The 26,980-nt window shown below is 37.4% G+C and overlaps 1 protein-coding gene across 2 annotated transcripts in view; it reads left to right on the plus strand.

Moving 5' to 3' along the window:
• The window catches only part of PIEZO2 (piezo type mechanosensitive ion channel component 2), a 448,793-nt gene that overhangs the window by 387,911 nt on the left and 33,902 nt on the right, over positions 1-26,980 (plus strand). For both annotated transcript variants that reach the window (XM_056138121.1, XM_056138123.1), the window contains 8 exons: positions 8-97; positions 1,539-1,660; positions 2,751-2,822; positions 7,364-7,470; positions 12,793-12,907; positions 20,483-20,542; positions 23,380-23,546; positions 24,533-24,699. In XM_056138121.1, the coding sequence (XP_055994096.1) occupies positions 8-97; positions 1,539-1,660; positions 2,751-2,822; positions 7,364-7,470; positions 12,793-12,907; positions 20,483-20,542; positions 23,380-23,546; positions 24,533-24,699 (900 nt within the window). The remainder of the gene's footprint in view (positions 1-7; positions 98-1,538; positions 1,661-2,750; positions 2,823-7,363; positions 7,471-12,792; positions 12,908-20,482; positions 20,543-23,379; positions 23,547-24,532; positions 24,700-26,980) is intronic.

The raw sequence follows: 26,980 nt of genomic DNA on the forward strand, positions 1-26,980 counted from the left end.
CTTTCAGAGGGGCGGAGCTCTTCCAGGCCACAATTGTAAAGGCTGTCAAAGCAAGAATTGAGGAAGAGAAAAAGTCAATGGACCAGCTGAAGAGGCAGTAAGGATGCTTTCATTGGCTCTTCTCTTTGACTTTTATGTGCAGTTTACATGATCCCAGGCTTCAGTTCTCAATCCTTGGGGAGCCTCGTCCCTGGAAAATCTTCATGTTCATTTTCACCATCGTGGTTGTGTTTGCTCTTGTGTGTGGGCAGTTGCCAGACTCAAAGGAAAAGTGATCTAAAAGAAAGCTGCAGTGATGGGTTTAGGGCACTATTTGGGAAAAGACCAGAGGTCAAGTCTGAGTTCAGTCACTGACTCCGGAGCTTTGAATCACTCACTTAAATTCTTGGAATTGTAATTCTTTAAATTAGTTGGCACAGTTCTACCTTAACTTTTGATGAATGATATCTGATCTTTCCCAATAGCACTCACTGATCATTGCATCTGTGGTGTCATGGAATAAATTCAGAGACCCTAGATTTGGAAGAATTTGAGAGATAACATAATGTAATATAGTCCAAGACTGTTTCATATCATTCAGCCTTTTGGTAATAACTGATGAACTATGATATTTGATGAAAAAAATCCACAATTAGAGACAGTGCTCTAGATACAACCCATATTCCTCACATCCAGGTCAAGGCTTTTAGCCACATATTCTGTTCATTTAAATAATGGGCCTATACTGCCCAAGAGATTTGAGAACCTTTTTCTTTTTTTTTTTTTTTTTGGTTAGCTTATTGTAAAAAAAATATGGTTTTAGAGGATAGTGTTAAGCAGTAAGTGAAATTTCCAATGATTGATAGCATTATGACAGAAGCTCACATATTAGAACTGATGCCAGAATATTCAAAACCTAGTCACTTCCCCAAGAAAACAGACACTTGCCAAGTCCATCATTTCAACCTCATTCCCATATGCAAAAAAAATCTTGCTAGGATAAATTCCTCTATTCCATAGTCTGTGTATGTTAATGAAAATATAAAATTACTCTTATGTATTATATGAATATATGTTATGCATCAGCAAATCTGATATAACTGTTATTGCTTTTTCTAACTAGATAAATCAGATATAGGAATATAACAAATTTATGCTCACATTTTAAATGTGTTCTCAATTTTCTATAATGAAACCTGTTATTATAATTCACTTCACTGACATTATCCATTTGTTTAATAATACAAAAATCCAGTATCTTCTATTTCATAATATGCTGTGTTTAGAATAGCAATGGCAGAAAATTTAGATGGGCATAAAGTTTTGCATATCAAACTTTACCATAACTAATTTTGATCATGTTACTAAGACTAGCATCTACACAGTATAAAATTATATGTGTGTATGTTGTTTTAAAACAAGGAGATACTTGTTACTAAGCAAATGTTTGACCACTTGGTTCATGATTTTAACTATCTACCTAGATGTGCAGTCCCTAAAAACTGACAGATGAGAGCTGTGGTATATTCTTGTCATTGATGGTACTATTTAATTTACAGGATGGATCGCATCAAGGCCAGACAACAGAAATACAAAAAGGGTAAGGAGAGGATGCTGAGCTTGACCCAAGAATCAGGGGAAGGCCAGGACATCCAAAATATCTCCGAAGAAGATGATGAAAGTACGTCAAGATATTTCCCTTGTATTTAAGTAGCCAGATATTAACTAGTAGCATGATACTAGGTATCTATAGCATGGTGCTAGGTAGGACTCAAAAATAATAATTTTGTATTCTGCCAGTATATTCAATGCATTTTTAACTTCTCAAGTTATACCTTCTCATTGTGAATGGGACATATTTCTTTCAATACCTATTTTTTAAATTTTATTTATTTTTTATATTGTTCAATATCTATTTAATGAATCCATGACTCTCTGAGTATTGTCTTCAACTTGTCTTCAACAAGACACTTTTAATCAATACAAAGCCTAACTTCTGTCCCACAGACAGATTTTGGTGAGAAGAAAGGGAATAATTTTGTTTAATTTGTTCTTCTATGGAAGAAATTTTAGATACACAGTCTACTATTGACTTTTATTTCGATAAATTTTATATAAAAACACAATTATGAACATGTATGCATATTTATTTGACCTCTGAATATAGTATTTAAAATTATCATATGTTCCTATGAAACTTAAGATGCTATATATTTATAATATGTAATGATAGGTTTATTATACTCAATTAAACTTAAAAGATCCTTTCGTAGATATTTGCATGCTTTTCTATTTGAAGAAAATATAGAAATAATGCACAACTTTTCCAGTACATAGTATTTGCTAATAACCATTTATTTATATTTCCCAACAAATGCACTAAAGTCATCAGAAGAAAAAAATTGGGGTTATTAGAATATATGCATTTTGAGAACTTATTTGCCACTGTTATTCAATAAAATGTGGGTCCATACTTCTTTTCTGTTAATTCCATAGAAAATAAGTAAATTTTTGAAAGATAATCCCTAATTTTCCTATTTTTATGCTCCCAGTTAGTGAACATGTGGCATGATGTCCATAAGCACTTAGTAAATGCCTTCTGAAATGGACTATAATACATGGAAACTTGTCAGATTCCGTTTAGTTTTTTTTCTAACCTCTGATGTACTTTTGCAATTTATTTAGGTTTGACAATTGAGTTGTTAAGAGTGGTTTTCGACATTTGTTTTCTCACTTTCTAAGAATTAATACTTGGACATATTTTATTTTAGGAGAAGCAGACAAACAGAAAGCCAAGGGCAAAAAAAAGCAGTGGTGGCGGCCTTGGGTTGATCATGCTTCCAGTAGGTTTTTCGATCCTCTTACAATTTCACCGATTTTAACCCTTATATCCTTGACCAGAATTCAGGCGTCCCATTACCTATGTGTTCCATGCATTGTTTGATCCTTGTGACTTGATAGGGGTCAGAGTGCAGGGGTCTCCAAAGCATAGACCAATTTTCCAGAGAAATCAGCTAATTAACATGCTAAGTGGAGAAACTTTTATGTGGCATATGAGCTCTTGGACACAGTTTATGCGGGTCAAAAAGGGAAAAGGAATTAACTACTGTGATATCCAATTCTAAGATAGAGAGAGCTGCCGATACGTATTTGTTTCATGGCTGAGAACCCTTATTAAGAAAGAGTCGTGACTCCAGCGTGGACTCTGGTTTAAGAATAATAATTATGTTCAAAGTTTATGACCCTCATTGTAAGGTACAAGTTGGGGATACAAGCAACTTTCCTCTCCCTTATTCCCAGAACTTTGATTTTATTTGCAAAAAAGGGGGGATTTCTTTGGCAATATTGGATATAAAGATGAGGCTAACTTAATGTGCATTTACTTCTCATCTGGTCTCCCTCCCATTTTGAAAAAAGACTTTAATTACATGCTGAATCCAAAGCCCAGCACCCAGTTCCCCTTCCCATCCCCCCAAAAATCATTTTTTAAAAAGCAAAACAGGATGCTATGTAGAACAAATATTTTTTCTTCCTGATCAAAATGAATTAAGAATCTCAGTAGCTATATTCTATATTCATTCTTTTTAACAAAGGAACTATCACTTTTGACCAATGATGTTAAAATTGAATGATCCTTTTCAATCTAGTACCATTTAAATTTATTAGAATATTGTATAATCGAACTGGAGCAATAGCACAGTGGGTAGGGCATTTGCCTTGCACATGGCCGACCTGGGTACGATTCCTCCAACCCTATCTGAGAGTGCGGCAAGCTACCGAGTGTATCTCGCCTGTACAGCAAAGACTGGCAAGCTCCTCACTGCATACTCAATATGCCAAAAACAGTAATGACAAGTCTCACAGTGGAGACTTGTTACTGGTGCCAGCTTGAGCAACTCGATGAACAACGGGAGGACAGTGCTAACAGTGCACTGTATAATTATGAATTTTTGGAAGGTATTTGATATATAACCTTATTTTATCACTTTTACTGTGCTAAATATTAATAGATACCATCCTTAAGCAAGACCTTAATAGGGTCTTGGGAATATTACTTTTTTATTTAATTAATATTAATAATGATGTGAGGGACTCTATAGATTGAAATTCACTAGATAGCTAAGATAATCAGAATCCTTTCCCATATTACTTTTTGTCACTTATATCTGATATTGCCCTCTCACCCAAGAAAATTTTATAAGTCAGAAAGCTGATTTAATGAAGAACAGTCAAAATATGGGGCAAGAGCGATAGTATAGCACATAGAGCTTTGCATGTGGCACACCCGGATTTGATCCCTGGCTCCCATGTGGTCCCCCAAGCACTGCTAGGAATAATTCCTGAGTGCAAAGCCATGAGTAACCCCTGGACAACGTTGTGTGCAGCCAAAAAAAAAGTAAAAATGTGTTCAGTCTAACTAAATATAACACAGTTTAATTCCAAATACTGAATTTAGTTTTATGGTAGGAAAAAAATTCTGGATTCCAAAGAGAATCATTTAATTTGCTGTCCAAGTCCTAAATTCAAGTCAAAACTCTATGACTCTTCAATTTATTATCCATCAGCTTTTCAAAAATTGCATAGCAATGCACTGTATCCCATTTCTATCAAGTCACAAGTAAACTGTGCCTATTTTATGTTCTGAAAGGGTCCTTTGCGAGTTTAGAGAGACCTATCCATTTCAGATTTGTGTCATAGTGAATGTTTTGTCTTTTCAACTGGAGTAAATTCCCATTGCAATCATTGTTGTTGTCTTTCCTTTTGTCATATAAACATTGAATTTTAGAAGGAATTGGATACGGTCTTTGAAAATCATCTTACAAGCCGGTAATATCTTAACTTCCTATGAAGGTTATTGAACTTAGATTGTCTGATTCATTTCACCCTCATTATATCAAGTTCTTGAAGAATGGTATTAAATTAAATGTGCCTTGATAAAATTCCTACAGTGCAATAATGCAGGGATGTGTGGGATTCATAGTCTGGAATCAGATTCTGACTGTGATGTTAAAATTTTTCTATAAATGTACTTCCTTTTGCAAGTTTATAAGGAAATAAGGATGATGAATATATGGCTTACATTTTATGATGATAATTTCAAAACTCATCTTTATATCTGGAAGCACTTTATCAAAAGCCTTACTCTGACCTAAAGATATACATTTTGTAAATACAAAATATAAGAATAAGTATGGTTGGAATAGACTTGTGTGAAATTGACAGTTTGTCAGTTGTGAATTTAATAATTAATTTAACAATTTAATAATGCTGCTACACTTTTTTATTATTGGTATTCTCTCAAGATCTTAGCATGGTCATAGGTCACAAATCTCTTATTTCCTACCTATGTGCACACATGTGTTGCATTATTGCTGTTCAATGATACCTTCCATTTAAGTGCTGTATGTTTCTGTATCCTATCAGTACTGCTTATAACAATGCCAAGCCCCACTTTATTTTTCAGTATATGAAATATAGGTCCACATTCCTGGGAACAGATAGTGGAATTTTCAAAGTTGCTTTCACTCTCAGTCATTGAATGTAGTCATTGAAACACAGGCTGGAGATAGGTTCTGAAATAATAAATGTAAGAATACCTCTATTTATTAATAGGATTAAAGACAAGTCTCTGGGTATTTTCCTGTTTTTACTTCAATTTTACATTTTATAAATGAATCTATTTTAAAGTGTTTAATATGTTAATTCCTTTTCTCACCTATAAAACTGCTAGGTTTTTTTTAATGACAAAAACTGTATTTAGACTGCTTGAGTTAAAAAATGTTTGGGCTTATGAGGTCCACATAAATATAAGTAATAGAAGGTATGATTGAATACAATTTAAGCTATTATTGAGTTAGAGCCTATAATGAGGGTAAAATGCTTAATATTTACTGCATTTTTCCAAATTATGTTTCATAGAGAACATATAACTTTCCTGCAAATCTCTGAGCTTTCATGAAGGCATTACTTTAATGGTCTTCCTTACTGTCAGATGAATGCTATAACTTTGGTTTGTTCTTGCTTATTCTTACCTTATGTTGTACTGCGTTTATTTCTTCAGACCTGGACCCAGTACCCTGGGCCTGGTTCTTTCTTCAGAAAAAAAATACAAGTTACAGTACTTCTGTTCAAGGATATAAGGCCCAATTTATTTATTCTGCATCTTCATGGATGGAGGCTTCAGACATGTCTGAAATTACGAGCAAAAATTTCTTAGCCTTTAACCATGTTTAGTAATAAGCAGCCAGCTATTAAACAAGCCCCAACTTCTATCCCGTTACCATGTGAGCTTCCACAAGAAAACTGAAGACATGTTATGCCATCCAAAAGATACCTTAGCATTAGAACACCCAAACAGAACTGAAAATGTTCATTTTTTTCCTGCAGAAATGTATATGTATATATATAGACACATATATATATACATATATATCAGTTCTCACTCTTTCAATAGACTTAACCATCATTGAGAAAGATTGGGTGCTGAAATTCATTGAAAACTCTGGACATTTTAGTTAGCTCTACTCACAACTTATAACCCAATGATATGCTCTTGCAGAGATAGAATCAGATAAGGAAATGGCAGTCGTTACTCTTTGTGCCTTGCATCTTGTGGTCAGTAAGTTCCCCTCAAATTTCAGTAAGCAGCTGAGGAACTCCAAGTAGGCAGTGCTGGACTACATAGTTCCCATCAACCATGCTAGTGCAGAAATTACCAGAAGGGTGGTGGTGGCATCTCAGTGGTTACATATACAATATTTATGAATTGTTCCTGATGTAATATATATTAAGCATTTCAAATGTCTTACCATATGTCATAGCCCCCTTTCACAACTGAAGAAGCTAAGACTATGCAGTAGAAAGTGACACTGAGAGTTACCACTGATCTTGATCCTGAATCAGATTGATGGGCTTTTCTTACTCATTCAGTTAATACTAAGTTCTCTGTTACACTTCAGCTTTAAGGGTCCCCAAATTGCTCAATTATAAAACTGTAATAGTTTAAAGTCATTTTGACCAGCTGCAAAATGATGGTCAAAACATTTTGGTCATTCTTGGTAATAGAACCAATTGTTGCAGAATTGATCCAATTCACCTATGTACAATTTGCAACAAAGAAGGAAGAAAATGCCAGACGAACCCAGCAATGGCTAGTTCTGTATGGCATAGACAAGACTGTGTTTTCTAGACCCAGGCATACCAACACGATGAGTTCTGTTCATCTCTTTTTTCCTTACCTACAAGCATCTCTTGCCATAGTCTTTTTATAGACTCTCTGTATATCTTGAGGTTGGGAACAGGGGACACTTCAACATTTCATTAATAATCCCCCTTTTATCCTATACCTTTTTCCAGAAATAAATAAATATTTTGTTTTGCTTAGTGGTCAGGAGTGGAGATTATTATTTGTTTGAAACGGATAGTGAAGAGGAAGAAGAAGAAGAATTAAGAAAGGAAGATGAAGAACCTCCACGAAAGTCAGCCTTCCAGGTAATTATGGGCTAGGGAAGACCATGCCCACAGCTAATTGAAAAAAATCTTTTCCTTTTTGACAAAACTTGATTTCAGGTCTATATGTCTGCCACTGTCACATATATTGAAGGTCACAGAAGTTTCTAGTTTACACTAAATCACTTATTCCCCATGCTTGCTCTTAACAGTGCCTTTTTTACTGCCATCAGAGTGGATTCCCATTCACTTGTCATTAAAATTTTTCCATCATAAATGAAAAATAAAGTTTTCTTGGTGAGCTTAGTTTTTCTGTTACAAGGAGGACATGTGAAGACAGTGCTTTGGATCACTTGAGTGGGCTAATTTCAGTATGTTAAAATAGTTCATAAATCAAATGCTCATTTAAATGATGCATAACATCTTGAGAACTATTGTTTTATATGTACCAATAAAGATTTGAAAAGTTATTAAAATAATGAAAATATTCAGCACAGTTGTTATTTTGACATCTTACCTGCCTTTCCTTTTCATAATTGGTCGTACAATTCTTAATTATTTTATATACTACATCTCCCTGAATGTGTAACCAATGCTTGTAAAAGAGAAGACTTCCTTGTTAAGAATTACATGCGCTGAAAACTTTTTCTGTTTCTTTTATTGAAGCAGCTACATAACAAGACTGCTTCCTTTCTCTTTGTTATAATACAAGGCATAGAAAAAATCTTTTAGTCCATAGATGTCTTCTAAAGTCAGCAACTGATGGCATCTACCCATTTTGTATGAAATAAGTTATTCATGGAAACACTTTGTCTGATGCTTCTCACCAGCTTCAGTGCTAGCTGTGTGTGTCTTGATGACTATTGCTGTGTGCATGAGTATGCTAGCTTGTCAAATACTAACCACTTAACTGATTTACCTTTATTCCAGTGATTTTAATTCTAACTCTCACTTCTGATACAGCCAAGGAGAGATCATGATCATCTTCACCATTTTTTAAGTTTACAGATAATTGACCATTTTCTGTATTTCTGTCTTTAAGGGGAGCACATATTTTTCTAGCTTCAATGGTCATCTCGTTTTAACATAGTTGATGCAATTATAAAGGCTAAGTCATACTGACTTCAAATATTAAATAATTAGCCTGTTTTTTTTTCTACTAATGACTCTTGCTTTGTCCTTCTTTGTAGAGAGCTATTGGGAAGTTTGCATCAGCCATTTTAGCCTTGCCAAAGTCTGTCATTAAACTTCCCAAAACTATTCTTCAGTATTTAATCAGAGCTGCAAAGGTATTTGACGTTTTCTGATGTGTAGTGTGTGACCCTCTGCTCTGTAGAATTTTAGACAAGCAGATCCCTTTTTGCCAGACATCTGCATTTTCCCTCTTCTATAAATTGTGCAATGAAGGAGCAATGACAATTTTAAGTATTGGTCAAACTTTCACAATTGGAGTTCTGAAAAGCCAAATTATTATTTTATTCTTCTTTTTACCTTGATCCAAGAGTCCTTCAAAAATAGAAAGAGAAAATGCAGACATATGTCTCGTCTCCATTCTGTCCTCTCGGTAACTTGGCCCAAGTCACAACTTGTTTTCAAAGGGCCACATCTGGTTGCATGCATCAGTGATGATGTGTAAAAAGCATAAAACTTTTTCTCAGAGAGCTGGTAAAATTATGAATAATAAGCTTGTAAGAGATTTATTTTGTTCTATTTCCTTGTTGGCTTTCCTTTAGTCATCCTTTCTAAATTGGACCTCAACTTCCAGTCACTATTCTGAAGTCACTTCAGCTCCATAACACCAGAGGGCTCTTCACTCCTAAATCACAGATGCAAGTGGTGAAGATTCAACTACAAAAAAAAAAAAAGAAAAAAGAAAAATTAATTCTCTGTCAATGAATCTAACCCACAACAAACATTACCCAACTACCCATGTTATGGTTGTTTTGTTACTGACAGAGTTGGAAAAAAGGAATTACTTTACTATCCTTGTGTTTTAGAGAAAGCTGTCTCTCCTGATTCAGTCTAAGTAGGCAAAGTGAATTCTTAGGTCTTTATGTTCCTCCAGTAGTAATAAGTAAATGGTTTACCTAGTGAGACCATTTTAATCACCAGGGGCTCTTGTTCATGTGCAGGTTATTTAAATTCAGCAGGTCTGTTGGAAACTGAACTTACGTATTTCTCTCAGGCTCCCAGGAGAGCCCATCTGCTGGACCAGATGCAGAACCTAGAACTCTGTTTTCTCCATGTTTTAAAGTCAAGATCTTCACTTTTGTTTAATATTCACTGCTGTCATTCTCCTAGGCTCCTTTACTTTCTTATGACTGCCATATGAGTTTCACCAACTATACTAAGAATTCACATGAAAGATATATATATATATGTATATATATATATATATAATGTAAAACTCTACCAATCTTGCTTTCAAAAAGAAATCGGTCAAATAACTTAAAGAAAGTCTTGGTTAATACCTAGTAAAGCCAAAAAGAGAGTTTATGAGACTTACATAGTATCTCCACTCCAACAACCTTCTTCTATTTTACAAAATAAACACATTTTTACCAGAGTTTTCAGTAAAATCAATTGATTTCCATCAATGGAAGATAGAATTATATTGACTATAAAATCAGTGATATTTAAATAAAGCTGGAGTATATGATTATTTCCAGAGATAAAACTGGGAATAATCACTAAAGACAAGTACAATCTGGAGATGCCACAGATGGTTTCTGTACACTTTTGTATTTTTCTACTTATTGTAAGTGGTGTTTGTGTCTTATCCCCAGACAAATCTAACAAGTTAAATGACAATTATAGAAATCATACAGATGAGGAAATTTCTATCTTTAGAAGATTGAGGCGTTTTCCTCCTCTTCTTTCATTATCAACTTTTTTTGTGAAACGCACTGAGACAAAACTGACTCTTGCATGTTCCTGTAACTGTAAAATGTTTGCCTTTCCCAAATACAAATTCAAAAATCAAGATGAAATTGACAAACAAGAATTTGTCCTCTGGTTCTCATTCTCCTGTTGTAGTATCTAAATTCTCATCTCAAGAAAATTGCTCTGATGGGCAATTATAACTTAATTATAGGCACTTATAACTTAAGATCTGATGTAGGATCTTTCAATGCTTCAAAATTTTTATTACACTCACTCTTTCTACCAAGTCTCTTTCCTAAGTTTCCCACCTCTTTCTCTTCACCCTCTCTCCCATTTATTCCATTTTCATTTAGAGCAACAGAGTTTCTCCAACTTGGACATTCACGAATGCCACATTCCTTTCTTATTTTCTTTGTTTTGGACTTTTGAATTATCTAGAAGCAAAATTATAATAATGTTTTTTGTTTATATTGGGCATACACCAGGAGCTAATGGTTTAGGAACTACTGCATGTTATCTGATTGAAACCTGGCCATCTATATGGAAGGCAAGCACCTTACCCACTATACTAATTCTCAACCCCATTAATGTTCTTTTTAAAGGATTTATCATTTATTTTTTATTTTTATTGTTTTATTTAATCACTATGAGATATACAGTTACCAAGTTTTTCTTGATTGGGTTTCAGTCATACAATGTTCCAATACCCATCCCTTCACTAGTGTACATTTCCCACCACCAATGTCCTCAGTTTCCCTCCCACCACCCTCAACCCCCATCCCTGTCTCTGTCTGTCTCTGTCTCTGTCTCTCTCTCAGGTCATACACTCTCTCTCTCTCTCTCTGTCTCTCTCTCTTTGTCTCCCTCTGAGCATTATGCTTTATAATGCAGATACTGAAGGATTATCATGTGTATCACTGTACCTACTTTCAACACTCAATTCTTGTCCAGACTGATCATTTCCAACTGTTATTGTCATACTGGTCCCTTCTCTATCCTAACTGCCCTCCACCCCACAATCATTTGTGGCAAGCTTCCAACCTTTGACCAGTCCTCCTGGATATTAGTCTCATACTATGTTTTTAAGAAAATGTAAATAAACATGAACTTTTCCTATATTTAGTGGTTCCAATTTTTTAAGAAAATTAAAATTTTGTTACAGTCAGTGTGCCTGTTTATGTACTAAAAGAAGAGATTCCTGATGGGTTCTCAATCCAGTTAAAATGCTCAATAAATATTTACCATAAATTCTTTCATTTGGTCCATTTCAAAATCTAGTTCTTTTTTCTTTTAAAAATGTTTTAGATTTGCCCGAGAGTATTCAATATGCCAGACACAGTAACAACAAAGTCTCCAATGGTGACGTTACTGGGCCCGCTCGAGCAAATATAGGATAATTATTTTAGATTAATAATAGGATTAAATGTTTCTTTCCTGGGTTATTATTTATGTATAATTCAGATTTTGTACTGAAGATTTGGATTCCATTTTACCAATAGAAACTTATATTTTCTTATATGGAAAAGTTGACTACCTCCTTAGTTTTACTGACATTACAGTGGCAGGTTACTTTACACTGTGTATTTTCAAAGATTTCAGAAATCTAAAAATTCATAGGATAAAATTCAAGTGTCTGGGTTTACAAAAGCTCTAATCAAATGTTCTATCATAGTAGAAAGGCCGGCTCCCCTGAGACAGGTGTGTTTGTGTGCATGAGAGCATGCCTGCTTGGCTTCATAATCACACATGGCTGGCTTTGTATAGGCTTTCTTTTGTATCTTCTGCATGTCTTGGGAGACTGACTATTGGTGGGCAGGTGTTCAAAATTGCTCTGTCATGGTTATACTACTTTGATGCGATTATTTACAGCTCTTGAATGAAAATACTAAAGGCAAACAACAGTTTCCTTTCCTATCATTCTGGAATAATTCCTTAAACTATAATTGTGTGATGTTTTCTCTTCTAATCTGCAAGCCCTTTCTCAAGCTTCTGGTACTAGCTGTTATTCAGATGGGAGAGGATGAAATGTGCAAAACTGTTCTGTCAAAATAAGTGAATTGAAAGATGGGAAATTTTTTTTTTCACTTAAAGTTTATTTGTGGGTAATGAGAGAAAATAGCTCTAATAAACTTAGTCAGGCTTTCAGAAGATTTCTTTGTGTGCGGTGCAAGAAAATCATTAATTATCATAAGTGGTGGAGCTATGAGGAGACTTGAGTAAGAAGCTGGTTTGATCACAGAGAGTAACCCATCATTGTCTATAATTCCAAGTGAAATACACTCCTTCAACACCTATTTTCAAATTTTATTTCATTACCATGAAAATGGCACAGGTGAGCTCAGAATACTTAGGGTCGTGGTGGGGGGGAGGCCTTAGGTTTGTGCCGTGATAACAAATAAAAATCAGAGTTTCCTTTTGGGCCCTTTTTTTTAAAGTTCAGATTATTAAAAATCCAGAAAATAATTGAACTTTTTCCTTCAGTTCGTTTACCAAGCCTGGATCACAGACCCTAAAACAGCACTCCGACAGAGGCGCAAAGAGAAAAGGCGAAATGCAAGAGAAGAACAGAAGAGAAGGAGGAAGGCATCTGGGGGTGGTGAGTGGTGGATGGGCGAGCAGGTTCTCAGCAGCATCCCCTGTGGTCTTGGTCCCAGAGGGCGCTAAAGGGAATTGTAAAGGAGAGGAACTCTGGAGCAATTGAATCTTATATTCTAAAGCCTGCAAAGAGTTCTACTTAGCCTCATTTGTTTATGTGTGATACTTGTGCTAAGTTAAAACATGAGCTTAAGTGAAGATACACTCACACAATATAAAAAGTCTAAGGAAAGTCAAAGAAAGATGGGAAAAATCTCATTTTCAGATTGCTATTAAGTCAGAGTGTAGCACTTTTACACTGTCCTTCCATTGCTCATCAAATTGATCGAGTGGGCAGCAGTACTTCTCCATTTTGAGACTAGTTGTTACCGCTTTCGGCATATTGGATACACCACGGAGAGCTTTACAGGCTCTGCGTGCAGGCTGGATGCTCTCGGGAGCTTTCTGGGCTCTCTGAGAGGGACAGAGGAATTGAACTCGGGTCAGCCGTGTGCAAGGCAAACGCCCTACCCACTGTGCTATTGCTCCAGCTATTGGGATGAGCTTTACCAAGGGCTTCTCACTCTGTGCATGAGAAAATCCAAGGAAACCAGGAGATGAGAGGTTTTTGGTTTTGTTTTGTTTTTTGAACATAAAGATTGCATAAGGGCTGGAGCAGTAGCACATCGAGGAGGGTGTTTTCCTTGCAAGCAGCCGACCTGGGCTGGATTCTTCTGTCCCTCCCGGAGAGCCCGGCAAGCTACAGAGAGTATCCTGCTCTCATGGCAGAGCCTGGCAAGCTCCCTGTGTCATATTCGATATGGCAAAAACAGTAACAAGTCTCACAATGGAGACGTTACTGGTGCCCGCTCAAGCAAATTGATGAACAACTGGAGGACAGTGCTACAGTGCTATTAAGTCCGAGTTAATAAACAAGATCTTGATTAGTAAGTGATCTTTCATCAAAAAACTTTACTTAGGAAAAAACTAAAAGGATAAATCTGGAACTAAAGAAAGAGTATAGAGAGTTTGCCTTAAATGCATGTGACCCAAGTTCGATCCCTAGCATCAAATAGATTTTCCCAAGAAAACTGCCAGGAGTGTTCCTGAGCACAAAGCCAGGAGTAAAGCCTGGGCACAGTCAGATATGGTTCAAAAATAACCCAAAAGTCCCCAAAAATTAATGCCTAAAATGCAAATGTGGCATTTGAGTTTACAATTGTGTAATATATATACAAATATACACTAAATATCTTTGTGTGTATATACATGTAAAGGTTGGTGTATATGTATATATATGACAATATAGATCAAGGATTTCTAAAATTGGTAAAAGAAAATTTAAACAAAATTAATGAACTGATATAAAAAAGAATTAACAGGTTGGAAAACAGAAATGGCCAAAAGATGCTCAGCTTCACTCGTAATACAAAAAAAAATAAACTCAGTATTTTGAAATAGGTTTTGTTGATTTTTTTGTTGTAGGGGGATTAGGGTGTTTTGGTTTTGTTTTTTAAGCCACATCTAGTGGTGCTCAGTATTTACTTGATGTTCTCTGCTCAGAGATCATTCCTGGTGAGACTCAGGGCACTATATTGGGTGCCAGCAATCAAACCCGTGTTAAACCTGTGTAAAGGAAGTAACTTACTCTCTTCTCTCCAGCCTCCATTTTTCTTTTAACCTGGAAAACTGCCAAGAATTTAAACCTTTGATAAGATCATCATTTGTAGCTAGTTGTAGATAAGTGCTCCCATGTATGATGGATGGTGTAAATCAAGCTGTACATTCACCTCGAAAAGCAGTGTATCAATATCTAGAAATACATTAAACGTCCTACTACATGAGATATATATGATCACAAATCAGTCTCAACTCTTTTTGACTTAACTGAAGCAATATTTGCACATGTGCAGGAGGACATGTTAAGGGATATCAGTAAGCGTTGCTTGTTAATAACAAAAGTTTGGAGCCCTCCTATGTCTCCATGTAAAGAGTCAGAAAATTACATTCCCAATAAACTTTGATGTACTGTTAGTAATTTTAAATGATATTAATCACTTTGAAATAACAGTGATAACACTCCTGACATAATTAAGTGAAGCTGCAAAATGGTCTGCTGAAACCATTTATGAAACCAAGAAATTCAAAGCAGAACATATCATTTCACATTTTTAATAAGTGCATCCATGGTGCATATATGCTATATAAAGACAAAGATATGTAATAAATTTATAATAGCCCTTTCTTCTTTGAGAGGGTAGGGGTAGAGAGACTGAAATTAACTGGTATGATTAAGGAAAAGTTTAGGCTAAATATGTTTTAGTTTGGTTCCTCATAAAACACGCACATATAGTTTCCTTTTAAAAATAAAATTATTAAAAAAAATAAAAGGAAAAGAAAACAATATTTAATGAAACTCAAATTGAAAAAAAAATGTACGCTTTTTGACCATTCTTCCACTTTCTACTTCCTAGTAACTTTAATTTTATTTCACTTTATTGATTTAAAAGACAAAATTGGCAATAATTGCTCAATAGGAGTAATTTATACTTCATGAATTCGAAAACAACAGGAATGGTATGCACCTATGTATTTATACTAGGTGAAAGGAGTGAAAATGAATAAAACAGCTTATAGGGTTTAGAAGCTTAGAGATAAGTTTCTAGGGCAAATTCTGCATCTACCTTTGTACTGCTTGACTTTTTAACATCTTTTTGAGAATTACTTTTTCTTTTTTATGTAGGAGTATTGCTATTTATTCAGCCATTGATTAGGCTAATTGAATTGGGCATGAACTCCACCTTACTTTTTTATTTCTTTTTTATAAATTTATTTATTGAATCACCGTGAGAGCAGCTGGGTTTCTCTCAGTCATACAAGGATGAAACACCTGTCCCTTCACCAGTCCCCATTCTCCACCACCAAAAACCCCAGGATAACCCCCAGCCCACACCCTCCCCCTACCTGTGGAGCAGATGATTTCCACATTGCTCTCTCTCCCCCTCTCTCTCTCTCTTTCTCTCTCTCTCTCTCTCTCTCTCTCTCTCTCTCTCTCTCTCTCTCTCTCTCTCTCTCTCTCTCTCTCTCTCTATCCTTTGATTCCATTCACTATTTCGACCCCAGGCTCACCATTATTATTTGAAATTTTTCTCCAACATTCAGATATGCTGAAAAGTCAACCGTAGACAATTTGTTTTCTATTGCTGGTTATGAATAACATATGATGTCACGCAACCACAGTAGTGACCACGCGATTTTGGAATTCCAAAATTTTAACAATTAAATCTGGAGGGATTTCTGTCAAAACCTGCTGGGTTCCAATATTTGTTCCTGAGTCTCTGGGATCTTGGCCATTAAGCAGCTTGATCAGGAGCCAGAGAGGCCGTTCGTGGGCAGCGACCCGGGGGTCTCATTGGGGCGGGGAGGAGAGGGCCAAATCCACTCCCATCCCGTGCGTCCCTGTGTGTCTCGTCACTGCGGGCCCAAACCTGACTGTCCAATGGCCTCTGGAGGATGGCAGGCACCAAGCTGCCAAGGGGGAGAAGGTGGAGGGACAGTACCCTTTCCCCCTGGGGTGGCTCTGCACCAGTAACCTACAGTGGGGACTGGATGCATCTCTGCCAAAAGTCACTGGGTTCCAGATTTGTTTCTGAGTCTCTGGGATCATGGTCGTTAAGCAGTTTGGTCAGGAGCCTAGAGGCCGTTTGTGTGTGGCAACTCAGGATCTCTTTGGGACGTGGAGGAGAGGGCCAGCTCCACCCGCATCCCATGAGGCCCCTCGTATCTTGTCACTGCAGGCCCAAACCTAAATGTCCAATGGACTCTGGAGGATAGCAACCACTGAGTCACCAGGGGGAACAGGCACGAAATCTATTCCCCACTGAAGTGGCCTGGCGACAGTAACCTACTGCAGGGATCAGACGCATTTCTGCCAAAAGGCACTGGGTTTCGTGATTTATTTCAGAATCTCTGGGATCATGGCCGTTAAGCAGCTTGATCAGGAGCCAGAGTGGCTATTCGTGGGTAGCAACTCGGGGTCTCGTTGAGGCAGGGAGGAAAGGGCCAGCTCCACCCCCATCCTGTGAGGCCCCACGTATCTCATCACTGCAGGCCCAAACCTGACTGTCCAGTGGTCTCTGGAGGATAGAGGCCACTGAGACACCAGGGGGAACAGGCCAAGGCATGAAACCTATTCCCACCTGGGGTGGCCTGGCACCAGTAACCTACTGCAGGGACTGGACTCATTTCTGCCAAAAGCCTCTGGGTTCCGATATTTGCTTCTGAGTCTCTGGGATCATGGCCATTAAGCAGTTTGATCAGGAGCCAGAGAGGCCTTACCTCCAATTATATAGCTGAGCCGGAGGTGGTTTGTGGATGTGTCTCCCACATACCTAGCTATTGGCCGTTTACTTTCTTGGTAAACTTGGCCCCAAGTTTTTGGGGTCTGGCCAAAGGCACAGCAACAATTTTGGGGTATCTAGAAGTCTGAAGGCACCATCAGGCTGCTGATGCACTCACCTCACAGGTACAGATTGACCTGCTGGCAGCACCATACCCCCAAGAATTTCTTTTTCTCTTTATGTTTGGTGTCAGGAATCAAACTGATATCCTTATACATGCAAAACAAAGCTCTTATGGAGAAATGTTCATGATACATTGCTAACAAATATAGCACTGTAGCACTGTAGCACTGTACTCTTGTTGTTCATTGATTTGCTCGAGTGGGCACCAGTAACGCTTGCTCGAGACTGGGTCAGCTGTGTGCGTCTCACCATTGTGAGACTTGTTGTTACTGTTTTGGGCATATTGAATACACCACGGGTATCTTGCCAGGCTCTGCCGTGTTGGTGGGATACTCTTGGTAGCTTGCCAGGCTCTCCGAGAGGGACGGAGGAATCGAACCCGGGTCAGTCACATGCAAAGCAAACACCCTACCTGCTGTGCTATCGCTCCAACCCAAGGTCATAGTAGCTTTTATTTTCTCTTTTGGCTTCGTCAGAAAAGAAAAATAGATATTATTTCATTTGAATTTTTCTAGTAAGACTACATGTTTTTATTTCATATTTTCTTGTTAATTCATCCTTGCAAATCTAACATTTTATATTTTCTTCACTTCTCAGAATTTTCTATTGGGTTGCCTTTCCTTAGAAATTTGAGTAATAATTTTATGTTAGGACTATCTCTTTTTCACATGCTTCAAATATGATTTCTCAATGAAATGCTTGTATCCAGATTTAAATTATGAACAATATTAACTAAATAATTTTTTGTTTTTGGGTCCACACCAGGGGATTCTCAAGAGTTTCTCCTTGATCTATATTCAGGAGTTCCCTGGGGGGGGCTCAGGAAACCATATGGGCTGCCAGAGATTGAGCCTGGGTTGGCTGTGTGCCAGGCAAGCACCTTATCCACTGTATTATTGTTCTGGTCCCTTGTTATCACTCTGGCTCCTATAATTTTTAATATTTTCTAATAGGTCAGTTTCATTATACAGTGTCTAGATTTTCCTCTTGCTTAAAATCTTTCCCTCCCCAAGTATTATAAAAATGTTTTTCTGTAGTTCTAGTTTTATTTGTAATTAATTTTTATTCTTCAAAGTAAAGATTTATGTAACTTTTAATTGTATGAAAAATATACCATATTTATTTATTAAATTATTTTTTCTTTTTATTAAATTTAAATGCTTCTTTTGTCACTGTTGATCTCCCATTGCTCTCAGATGTGTTTCAAGAGTCTGTATTCTTCCCGTTATCCTATTGCATCTATCTGGGCCAATGTATTCTATTTCTGAGTTCAGTAACTGCTAAAGTTAGATTTAATATCTGTTGCCATAAAATTCCTTCAATACCCACCCTTTAGAAAATTATTTTGTCATTCTTAGACATTTTTCCAAATTCATTTGATCCATTCTAACAATGTGTCTTTTTGTCAGTTTGTAAATATCAGTGTGCCATAAGACATTTTTCCATGTACAGACACACCACCTTTTTCTTCAAAAAAAGAGAACATTAATTCAAAGATGTTGAATTATAGAGACTGAAATTAATATTTATTCAGCAGCTTCTTGTTGTTACAAAGCTGTAATGATGTTACAGGTAATTTTCAGACAAAGGAGGCAAATTCTGCCTTCCAAAGTGCCAGGTATTTTTGCAAGTTCTCCCTAGACAGTGACTTCTCTCATTCTCACAGATTCCCAGTCAGACATGTGCCAAACCAATCATTCAGTGAGTGGTTGTCTAGATTTTATACCAGGCGTCCTAGCTCTTTATCTTTCTAGGCCTTTCTGACTTTCAGCAGAGAACACAAGGGAACACTGCAATTCTTAATGACATAGAAACTGTAAAGTTTTACTTATAAAATAAGTTGGAACCATGTTGGGCCAGAAGAAGAAAAAGAGAACTTAAAGCCAAGAGTGTATGAGAATGCAGTATTTTGTGAAGAAGATTGTATTCAAATATAAAATGACTTTCTAGAAAAAGTAAACAAGATTATGTATAAAAGAATAAGAGCAGGTTAGTGTAGCTGAGACATGAGATGAAAATGTCTAGTAGAAAATAGCATAATAGAACATAAGTGTGGGCTCAGATTATATCTTAGAGACAATTACTGAGTCAATTACAAGGGGGCTGGAGCCATAGCATAGAGGGTAGGGCATTTGCCTTGCATGCGGCTGACCCATATTCGATTCCCAGCATCCCATATGGTCGCCTGAGCACCACTAGGAGTGATTCCTGAGTGCAGAGCCAGGAGTAACCCCTGTGCATTGCCGGGTGTGACCCAAAAAGCAAAAAGAAAAAAAAAAGAAGATCCCCAAGTCAATTACAAGAATCCCACTTGAAATTAAATTTTTTACATTAAGTATAACTTTTTAGCCTAAGTATAATTTGAACATATTTCACAGGACTCCTATTAAAAACTACTTGTCATTTTTCTTAAATTCAAATCTGTTTGGGTATCCTATATTTTTGTTTACTAAATCTTTCAGTTTAACCTTAAGGTTTATGAAATGAGATGAAATTTTATGATGTAATTTTAGGGACTGACCCACTAAAACTTGTGACATTACCCCAAGGACCTCAAAATTAAAATTTTATAGTTTGTGTCAGGTATTGGCAGACTTTTTCTCTACAGGGCCAGACCATAAATATTTTAAGCTTTGGGAGCTGTGAGTCCCGGGTACAACTCAGCTCTGTGATTCTAAAGTGAAAATAGTCACAGAGAGTATGAAAATAAATGGACAGACTGTTTAAAGTGAGGATTTTCTGAAATGTTCACATGTACCAATACTATTTTTTAGCTTTTTTCTAACTACTGAAAATATAAAAAGGACTCTAATCTCATGTGTCACGTACCAATAGGAAGCCACCAAAATTGGAGAGAAAATTGTGGTTTACACGTGCTCATTATTCCTGATTCTCATTCCAGAGTAGAGAATATAAAAACTATGAATCCTTATGACTTTTCCCCCAGGAGCTGTTAAAAATAGGCACGATTTCCTAGAATTAATTATTAAATTCCTTTGAATCTACAAGAGTAGTGTTGACATTTGGTTTTCCCTAAAAGAACCTAATTCATGTTTATTTAACACGCTGAACAGGTCCCGCGGAGTGGGAAGACCGAGAGGAGGAAATGGTCAAAAAGAAATCTGATGGACCAGGTAATGAAATTAAAGACCATATGAACTGGGAGAAATTTGAAAATGCTACTTGCCCAAATGTTATATTATGGAAAATTGCCTAAAAATAATTAATCAAATAAGGTGCGTGGACTGTGAGTAATAACCAGTATGCCTTAAAAGCCCATCTCTAATGAAATTACAAGGTGATACTAAACCCAGAGATTTTCAGTCAATTCTTCTCTCCATATGAACCTCTCTCCATAAACCTGTGTAAGGAGATTTTAGGGAGCCAATTCTAATTGTCTCATGAAAGCCATTTTGAATATAGGCACAAAAATTATTGGCAACTAATTTTTAAAGAACACAGAGGAAAGAGAGTTAAATCAAAGCAGAGCTGGGGAAGTGAGAAGTCCTCTAGAATTCAGCCAAGCTCTTGGTTTTATGAGAGGAAAATTAAACCCCTGTAAGTTTTCTCAAGTCCAGCCACAGAGAGACAGAGCCAGGGACAGAATCCCAATGTTCCACTCAGATGCAGAGCTCCTGCGCGTCTCCCTGTCGGCCACGGGGACTTCACGCCTGGACCTAGGGAGCCACCGCGGTGGAGGAAAGCAAGACTAAAACCTCCCTTTGAAATAAATCCAAGTGTTTCTAGCTCCATAAACACTACATTTGAGTTTATTTTCTGTTTTTGTTTCTAGGGTATGGTTTTCTGCTTTGTTTGCTTTCATCTCGAAAATTGGAAAGTCAATTTGCACTCTTTATCAGCAACCAAAATTTAGTTTAGGTTCCTTTCCTCTAGACACAACTACTTTCAAGAGCGCCATCTGCTGGCACAAAATGACTTTTTCAAAGCTGTCCCCACACTGTGGCACCATCCATATACACAGCTTCCCTCTGCAGATCATTATGTGAGCCAAGTGTTCTGTTAGTGCAGCTAACACTTTATTTTTTTATTTTTTTCTATTTTTTTACAGTTACAAAGCTTTCATATTTGAGTTTCATACAATGATCAAACACCCATCCCTCCACCAGTGTACATTTTCCACCATCAATGTCCCCAGTATTCCTCTCGCCACCCCTATCCCACCCTACCCCTGCTTCTATGGCAGACAATTTCCCTCTTACTCACTCTCTCTACTTATGGGTATTATGGTTTGCAATACAGATAATGAGTGATAATTTTTGATCCTTTATCTACTTTCAGCACACATCTCCAATCCCAAGTGATTCCTCCAACCATCATTGACTTAGTGATCCCTTCTCTATCCCAGCAGCTAACCTTTTAAAGTGTACCTTTTCCAGGTACTTTTCCAAGAACTTCAGGCGTATTAACTTTCGACACGCTCAAATTTAAAGGCTAAGGAAACTGAAGCAGAGAAACAGCCATGTTTTCTAAGTAGACAATTACTAAAGGGTAGAGTCTGGGCTTGAGCCCGAAATATCTGAACCTAGAACTTGTGCTTTAACCACTATGCCTTACCATCTCTATGACTTAAAAAAAATAATAAAACAAAATCCTGATTTCACGTATTTGTGATCACCCAAGTAAACAAAGTTATTCATGTCTCCAGCACAGTAATTTTTTTATCATGAGAACTACCATAACAGAAAATGTGAGAATATCACTTTCTCTTTATCACCTCTAATAAAATAATCGTGAATTTGAGGAAAAGCAAGTTCTAAAATATATAAGATGTAGCTAATGTTTCTTGTAAGTGCACCCCAAGTCTTCCAGCCTCCTACATTTAGAGTCAAACCTCCTTTCTAATGGAGATGCAACAAGGATGAGGGGTTCTTGTCATACAGCTGCAGGAAAAACACAAATTGGCTCAAGAGCTAAACCAAAGCAGGATCAAGGGAGGGAAAGAAAGGGCTTGTCACGGACCTTATTGCTCAGAGTTGCTCTTCTGTGGAGCTGACATCCTCCTCTCTTCTGCATGGTTCTCTGCCTGAGCAGTTTTGCTGGCCTGGTACTACGCTTGCTGAAGTACTTGCTGAAGTACTTTATGTCCACTACGAAAAACGGACACAGCTTTACAAAGGAGTGGGGCATGCGCACAGAGACGCATAGTCAGGGACCAACTGAGTGTCATCCATCACTGTTCACATCTGCATGTTCCTCCGGTGTCTGATGCATGCCCAGAGCCTCTTCCTTTCTGGGAGGCCTCTCACTTGACCACTTCCCATCTGCTTGTTCAGACAACCATTTTCTTTACCAGTTGGCAGCTGGTAATTGCAAAGTTCTTGTGTCTTCAGTTAGTGGAACTATTTAGCTCCTATTGGTTTCTGCTGTGCCCATATGAGCTCTGTTAAAGACAACAGTAAAATTCCTCTTGGTGACTTTTTTTGTGGGGGGGAGAGAAAACTGACCCTTCTGGGTCACTTGTTCTTTTTGTTCAATTACCAGGTCAAAATCTGATTCATGCTGGTCTTTAAAAGGGCAAGGAGAGAAAAAAGAGAGAACAGGTGTCTTCAATGGCTATCTCTGATTATAATAGATTAGCCATCAGGAAGCTAATCTGAATATAGACATATAATCCAGTGTCTTCACACGGAGAGAGAGAAAGAAAGACAAACAGACAGACAGACAGAGACCGAGAGAGAGCAAGAATAGCTGCTCAATAAATTCAAAAGTAAAATAACATTTTAAAAATCTGGCTAGTCGGCTTCTGATGCTGCAACTGCAGATGTAGAAAGATCCAGAGTGGCTTCCTATACCACTTGCCCTCATGAGGCTGAGTGCCCAGCACCCCACAGCTTGGTAGACACACGGGGTCAGCTGTGGTTTTGGTGAAACATCACTGTGCCACGTGACAGCAAACTGGTTGATGTTATTTTGTCCCTTTGATATCGGGTATTGTCTGTCTTTCTCCTAGATAATATCATCAAGAGGATATTTAATATTTTGAAATTTACCTGGGTTCTGTTTCTGGCCACGGTGGACAGCTTCACGACTTGGCTTAACTCCATCTCAAGGGAGCACATTGATATCTCGACAGTTCTGAGAATTGAAAGGTGCATGCTGACTAGAGAAATTAAAAAGGTAACACTAGTACTCTTCCTTGCTTTTCTTCCTCCTACATAACACAGATCCAAAAGTCAATATGTATAAAGAGCTCCAAGTAAAATAAGACAAAATTTTTTCCAGACAATCCTTGAATTAAATATAAAGCCTTTCTTTATATTTAAATTTGCTCCTGAGAGAGTACAAATAGGCACACAGAGAGACAGAGACAGAGACAGAGAGAATGAGAGATAGCATGTCTAGTTTATTCGTTTCTCTTCCCTTGATCACAAGAACATACAGGTGCCCGTTTTATCTTTTTTTCCCATGGAAAAATATTATGTTGTTTCATCTGGGGAGTTTGATCTGAAACACTTCATAATTAGGATATGTCTAGAGTAATAACACAATATAGTTGGGTCACAGAAACAGCTCGAAAGGCTTGTGAAGTGCGGGTCACTCTCAGGATTCCCTGCCAATCCCACCTCAGTCACTGCTGAGGTGATTCTAATGGTCCCCAGCAACCTGGCCGAGCGATGCTGTGTCCCTGGACTCCCTAACTGCTGAGCTAAGTATCTGGGAGTAGAGGAGGCAAAAAACTAAATACAGTCTCCTAGGGTGTGTAGAGTCTGTGTCTCGTCGCTGTGGCAGAGCCAAAGATCAAGCGCATGGCCTACAACATGTGCTCGATGACTGAGCCCCATTTGGGGCCCCTATGTTGCATTTTCAAGTAAATGTCCAATCTGGACCTGTGGAGTGACTTATCATACTATCTACCAAAAAGAAGGCAGTTTTTGTTTAACCTGGCTCAGTACCATTGGTACCTTTAATTCGAAGTGTTGAAATCACTTCTAACTTGACTAGTTCTGTCTTGATACTTACTTAAGGTGTGTGTGTGTGTGTGTGTGTGTGTGTGTGTGTGTGTGTGTGTGATAGCTGAGAATTCTTGTGGATTTTGAGGAATGCCAAGTGGTTGCAGGGCAAGTTTTTCCGTAATAACTGTGCCAATGTCTCCCTCTCCACAGGGCAACGTTCCCACTCGGGAGAGCATCCACATGTACTATCAGAACCACATCATGAATCTTTCCAGAGAGTCAGGACTGAACACAATTGATGACCATCCTGGCCCCTCTTCAGGGGCCCAGACAGCCCACAGGATGGATAGCTTAGACTCACATGACAGTATCTCCAGGTATTTCACCTTCTAAATAATGGTTTTGCTTTAAACAAAGGTCAAAGAGTTGGGTTTCAAAGCTGAGAAGTGAATGTATGAGGCAAAAGCTAATAAAAATCTGCAGGAATGAATGCCCAGCTTCTTCAGGCTTTCTTTGTGTGTATAAAGCAAGAGAACTACTACCTCAACTAGTGCTTGCATCAAATAAACTCTCAATAGAAGCTATAAAGCTTACTTGTATAATTCATAGTCCCGGTAACAGATCACCAGACTCCTGCAGGCACGTAAGAACAAACCTCATGGATCACAGAAATTTTTTGTCTCTGGAACTGCATCATTAATGGCTTATTTTCCTTTTAATGCTGTTCTGAAAAGTATCTTCTGTATTAGAATCATCTACCATCTGTTGTTATACTTGATCATTTTCTTTCTAAATTGTTATTTTGTGGTGCAAATGAAAATTTGTGAAGCAATTCTTCTAGTTCCATCTTCCCTAGGGAAACGGAGACTTCATTGTGTGTGATTATTTCATGATGGAGAATATGACAGTAATTAATACTGTACATGGATTGGCCCTCTTTATAAAACCCTATGACATGCCTACTCTATCAGCCATTTCACAAAAGGCAAAGATCACTCACAGAGTGGATAACTTACTGAAAGTGCACAACCAGGCAGTCTCCAAATGCTGACCTGAAATCCATCATCAGAAAGTTCAACTCAGAACCAAAGCTCTCACCTCTGGTGGTAGCTGCCTCTCATGATCTCTTTCTATGTTCCAGACCATCTCTGAGAACTTACCTTTCTTTTCTCTGCCTGTACCCCCAAAGCCTCTTATTCTTCTAGATAGCTGCTGTGAACTGTCTAGAGTTAGCTGGACTGAATGAATTGCACCTTGCTTCCATCTTCATAGGTGAAGAATTCTATCACTGAGACAGTAGCGCATTTATTGCTTTTAGTAAGCAGTTTAAAAATGATTACTAAAAGAGTCGGTGCCAAGACTCGGGCTGATTCTGGGATAGGGCCTCTAATACTAAGTGTCATCTCTTGATGATTTGAGCCTGGACTAGGAAGCCTGCTGTGGTATGTACCACAGAAAGTGGCTGTGATCAACGTAGAAGCTTCCAGATCACAGTCCACTGGCAGGACTAACTGAGGACTTAGAGGCCTGATAGGTTTACCCTTCCCAAATACTGCATATGTTCCAAAACTAAGGGAGAAAACTAGACTTCATTAACAGTAGGAATCCCAAAATAGATAATTAGCAGTTGAAATTATGACCTGAACAGGAAAAAGAGGACAAAGATGTTTAACCTTGGAAAACTATTTTTAGCTCTGACTAAAGTGCTATATTGGGACTTTTCCAATGTTACCTGCTCTTCTGTGGCCCTAGCTATCTCTGCTGATCCTGGTGTATTGGTATAAAAATATTTATTATGCATACATATTAGTAAAAACAAAATTTAAATTGGCATGTATAGTAAAACCATGCTATGTTTCAAAATATATGTATTGATTTAAATGCGAATTTTGTGAAAAGAAAACCACATAGAACTATTTCTTTCTCTCCTTTCTCTCTCCCCCACATAAGTATTGATCTTTTAAAAATCCTTCCTGGGATACTAAAAGACATTATATTTTATTTCAATTTGTAATTAACCTTTGCCCCAAATTTCTTATATATACATAGATATAGATATAGATCCACAAACTGTAATATTTGTAGATATTTTTGTAAACTGAAGGAGGGTGGAAGTTCTGAAAAATTTCAAGGTTAAAACATTCATTTGATAATTGAGGTCAATATATTTTTTAATCCCTAGAAGAAAATAGATTGTTAGAGCCATGGGTTTTGGTAACAAAACTTTTTATTTCTCATCCTCTTTCTACACAAACATACACACATTTGTCAGTTATTGACCTCTGGTAATATCCAAGGTTCAAAGCAGAACTTCAGTAGAACCATCTTTGATTCCTAAGAGCTGACGGTGCCTTTCCCAAGTCTTCCTGAAAGCATACCAGACTCATCACTTTAGTAAGTGGGCTTCAGTCAGTCTCCTTTAACAGGCTCCCGTGAGATAGTCATTGTGTTAATATTTTATTTTCAATATTTTTCAGACCATAATAACTGTCCTATTGGGAGCTCTGTGTTGACCTGCAATTAGTTTTTTGTTGTAACTGTTATTTCTCTAATCCATGCATCAGTTATTTCAGCCTGATTATTTTCTCTTTAATTCATTGTCATGCTAGCACTAAAAACCCATCTTTAACTCCACTCTACCCTGATTCTTATGTATTC

The sequence above is a fragment of the Sorex fumeus genome, unplaced genomic scaffold (genome assembly GCF_029834395.1).
Source record: "Sorex fumeus unplaced genomic scaffold, SorFum_2.1 ptg000128l, whole genome shotgun sequence".
Classification (NCBI taxonomy): domain Eukaryota; kingdom Metazoa; phylum Chordata; class Mammalia; order Eulipotyphla; family Soricidae; genus Sorex; species Sorex fumeus.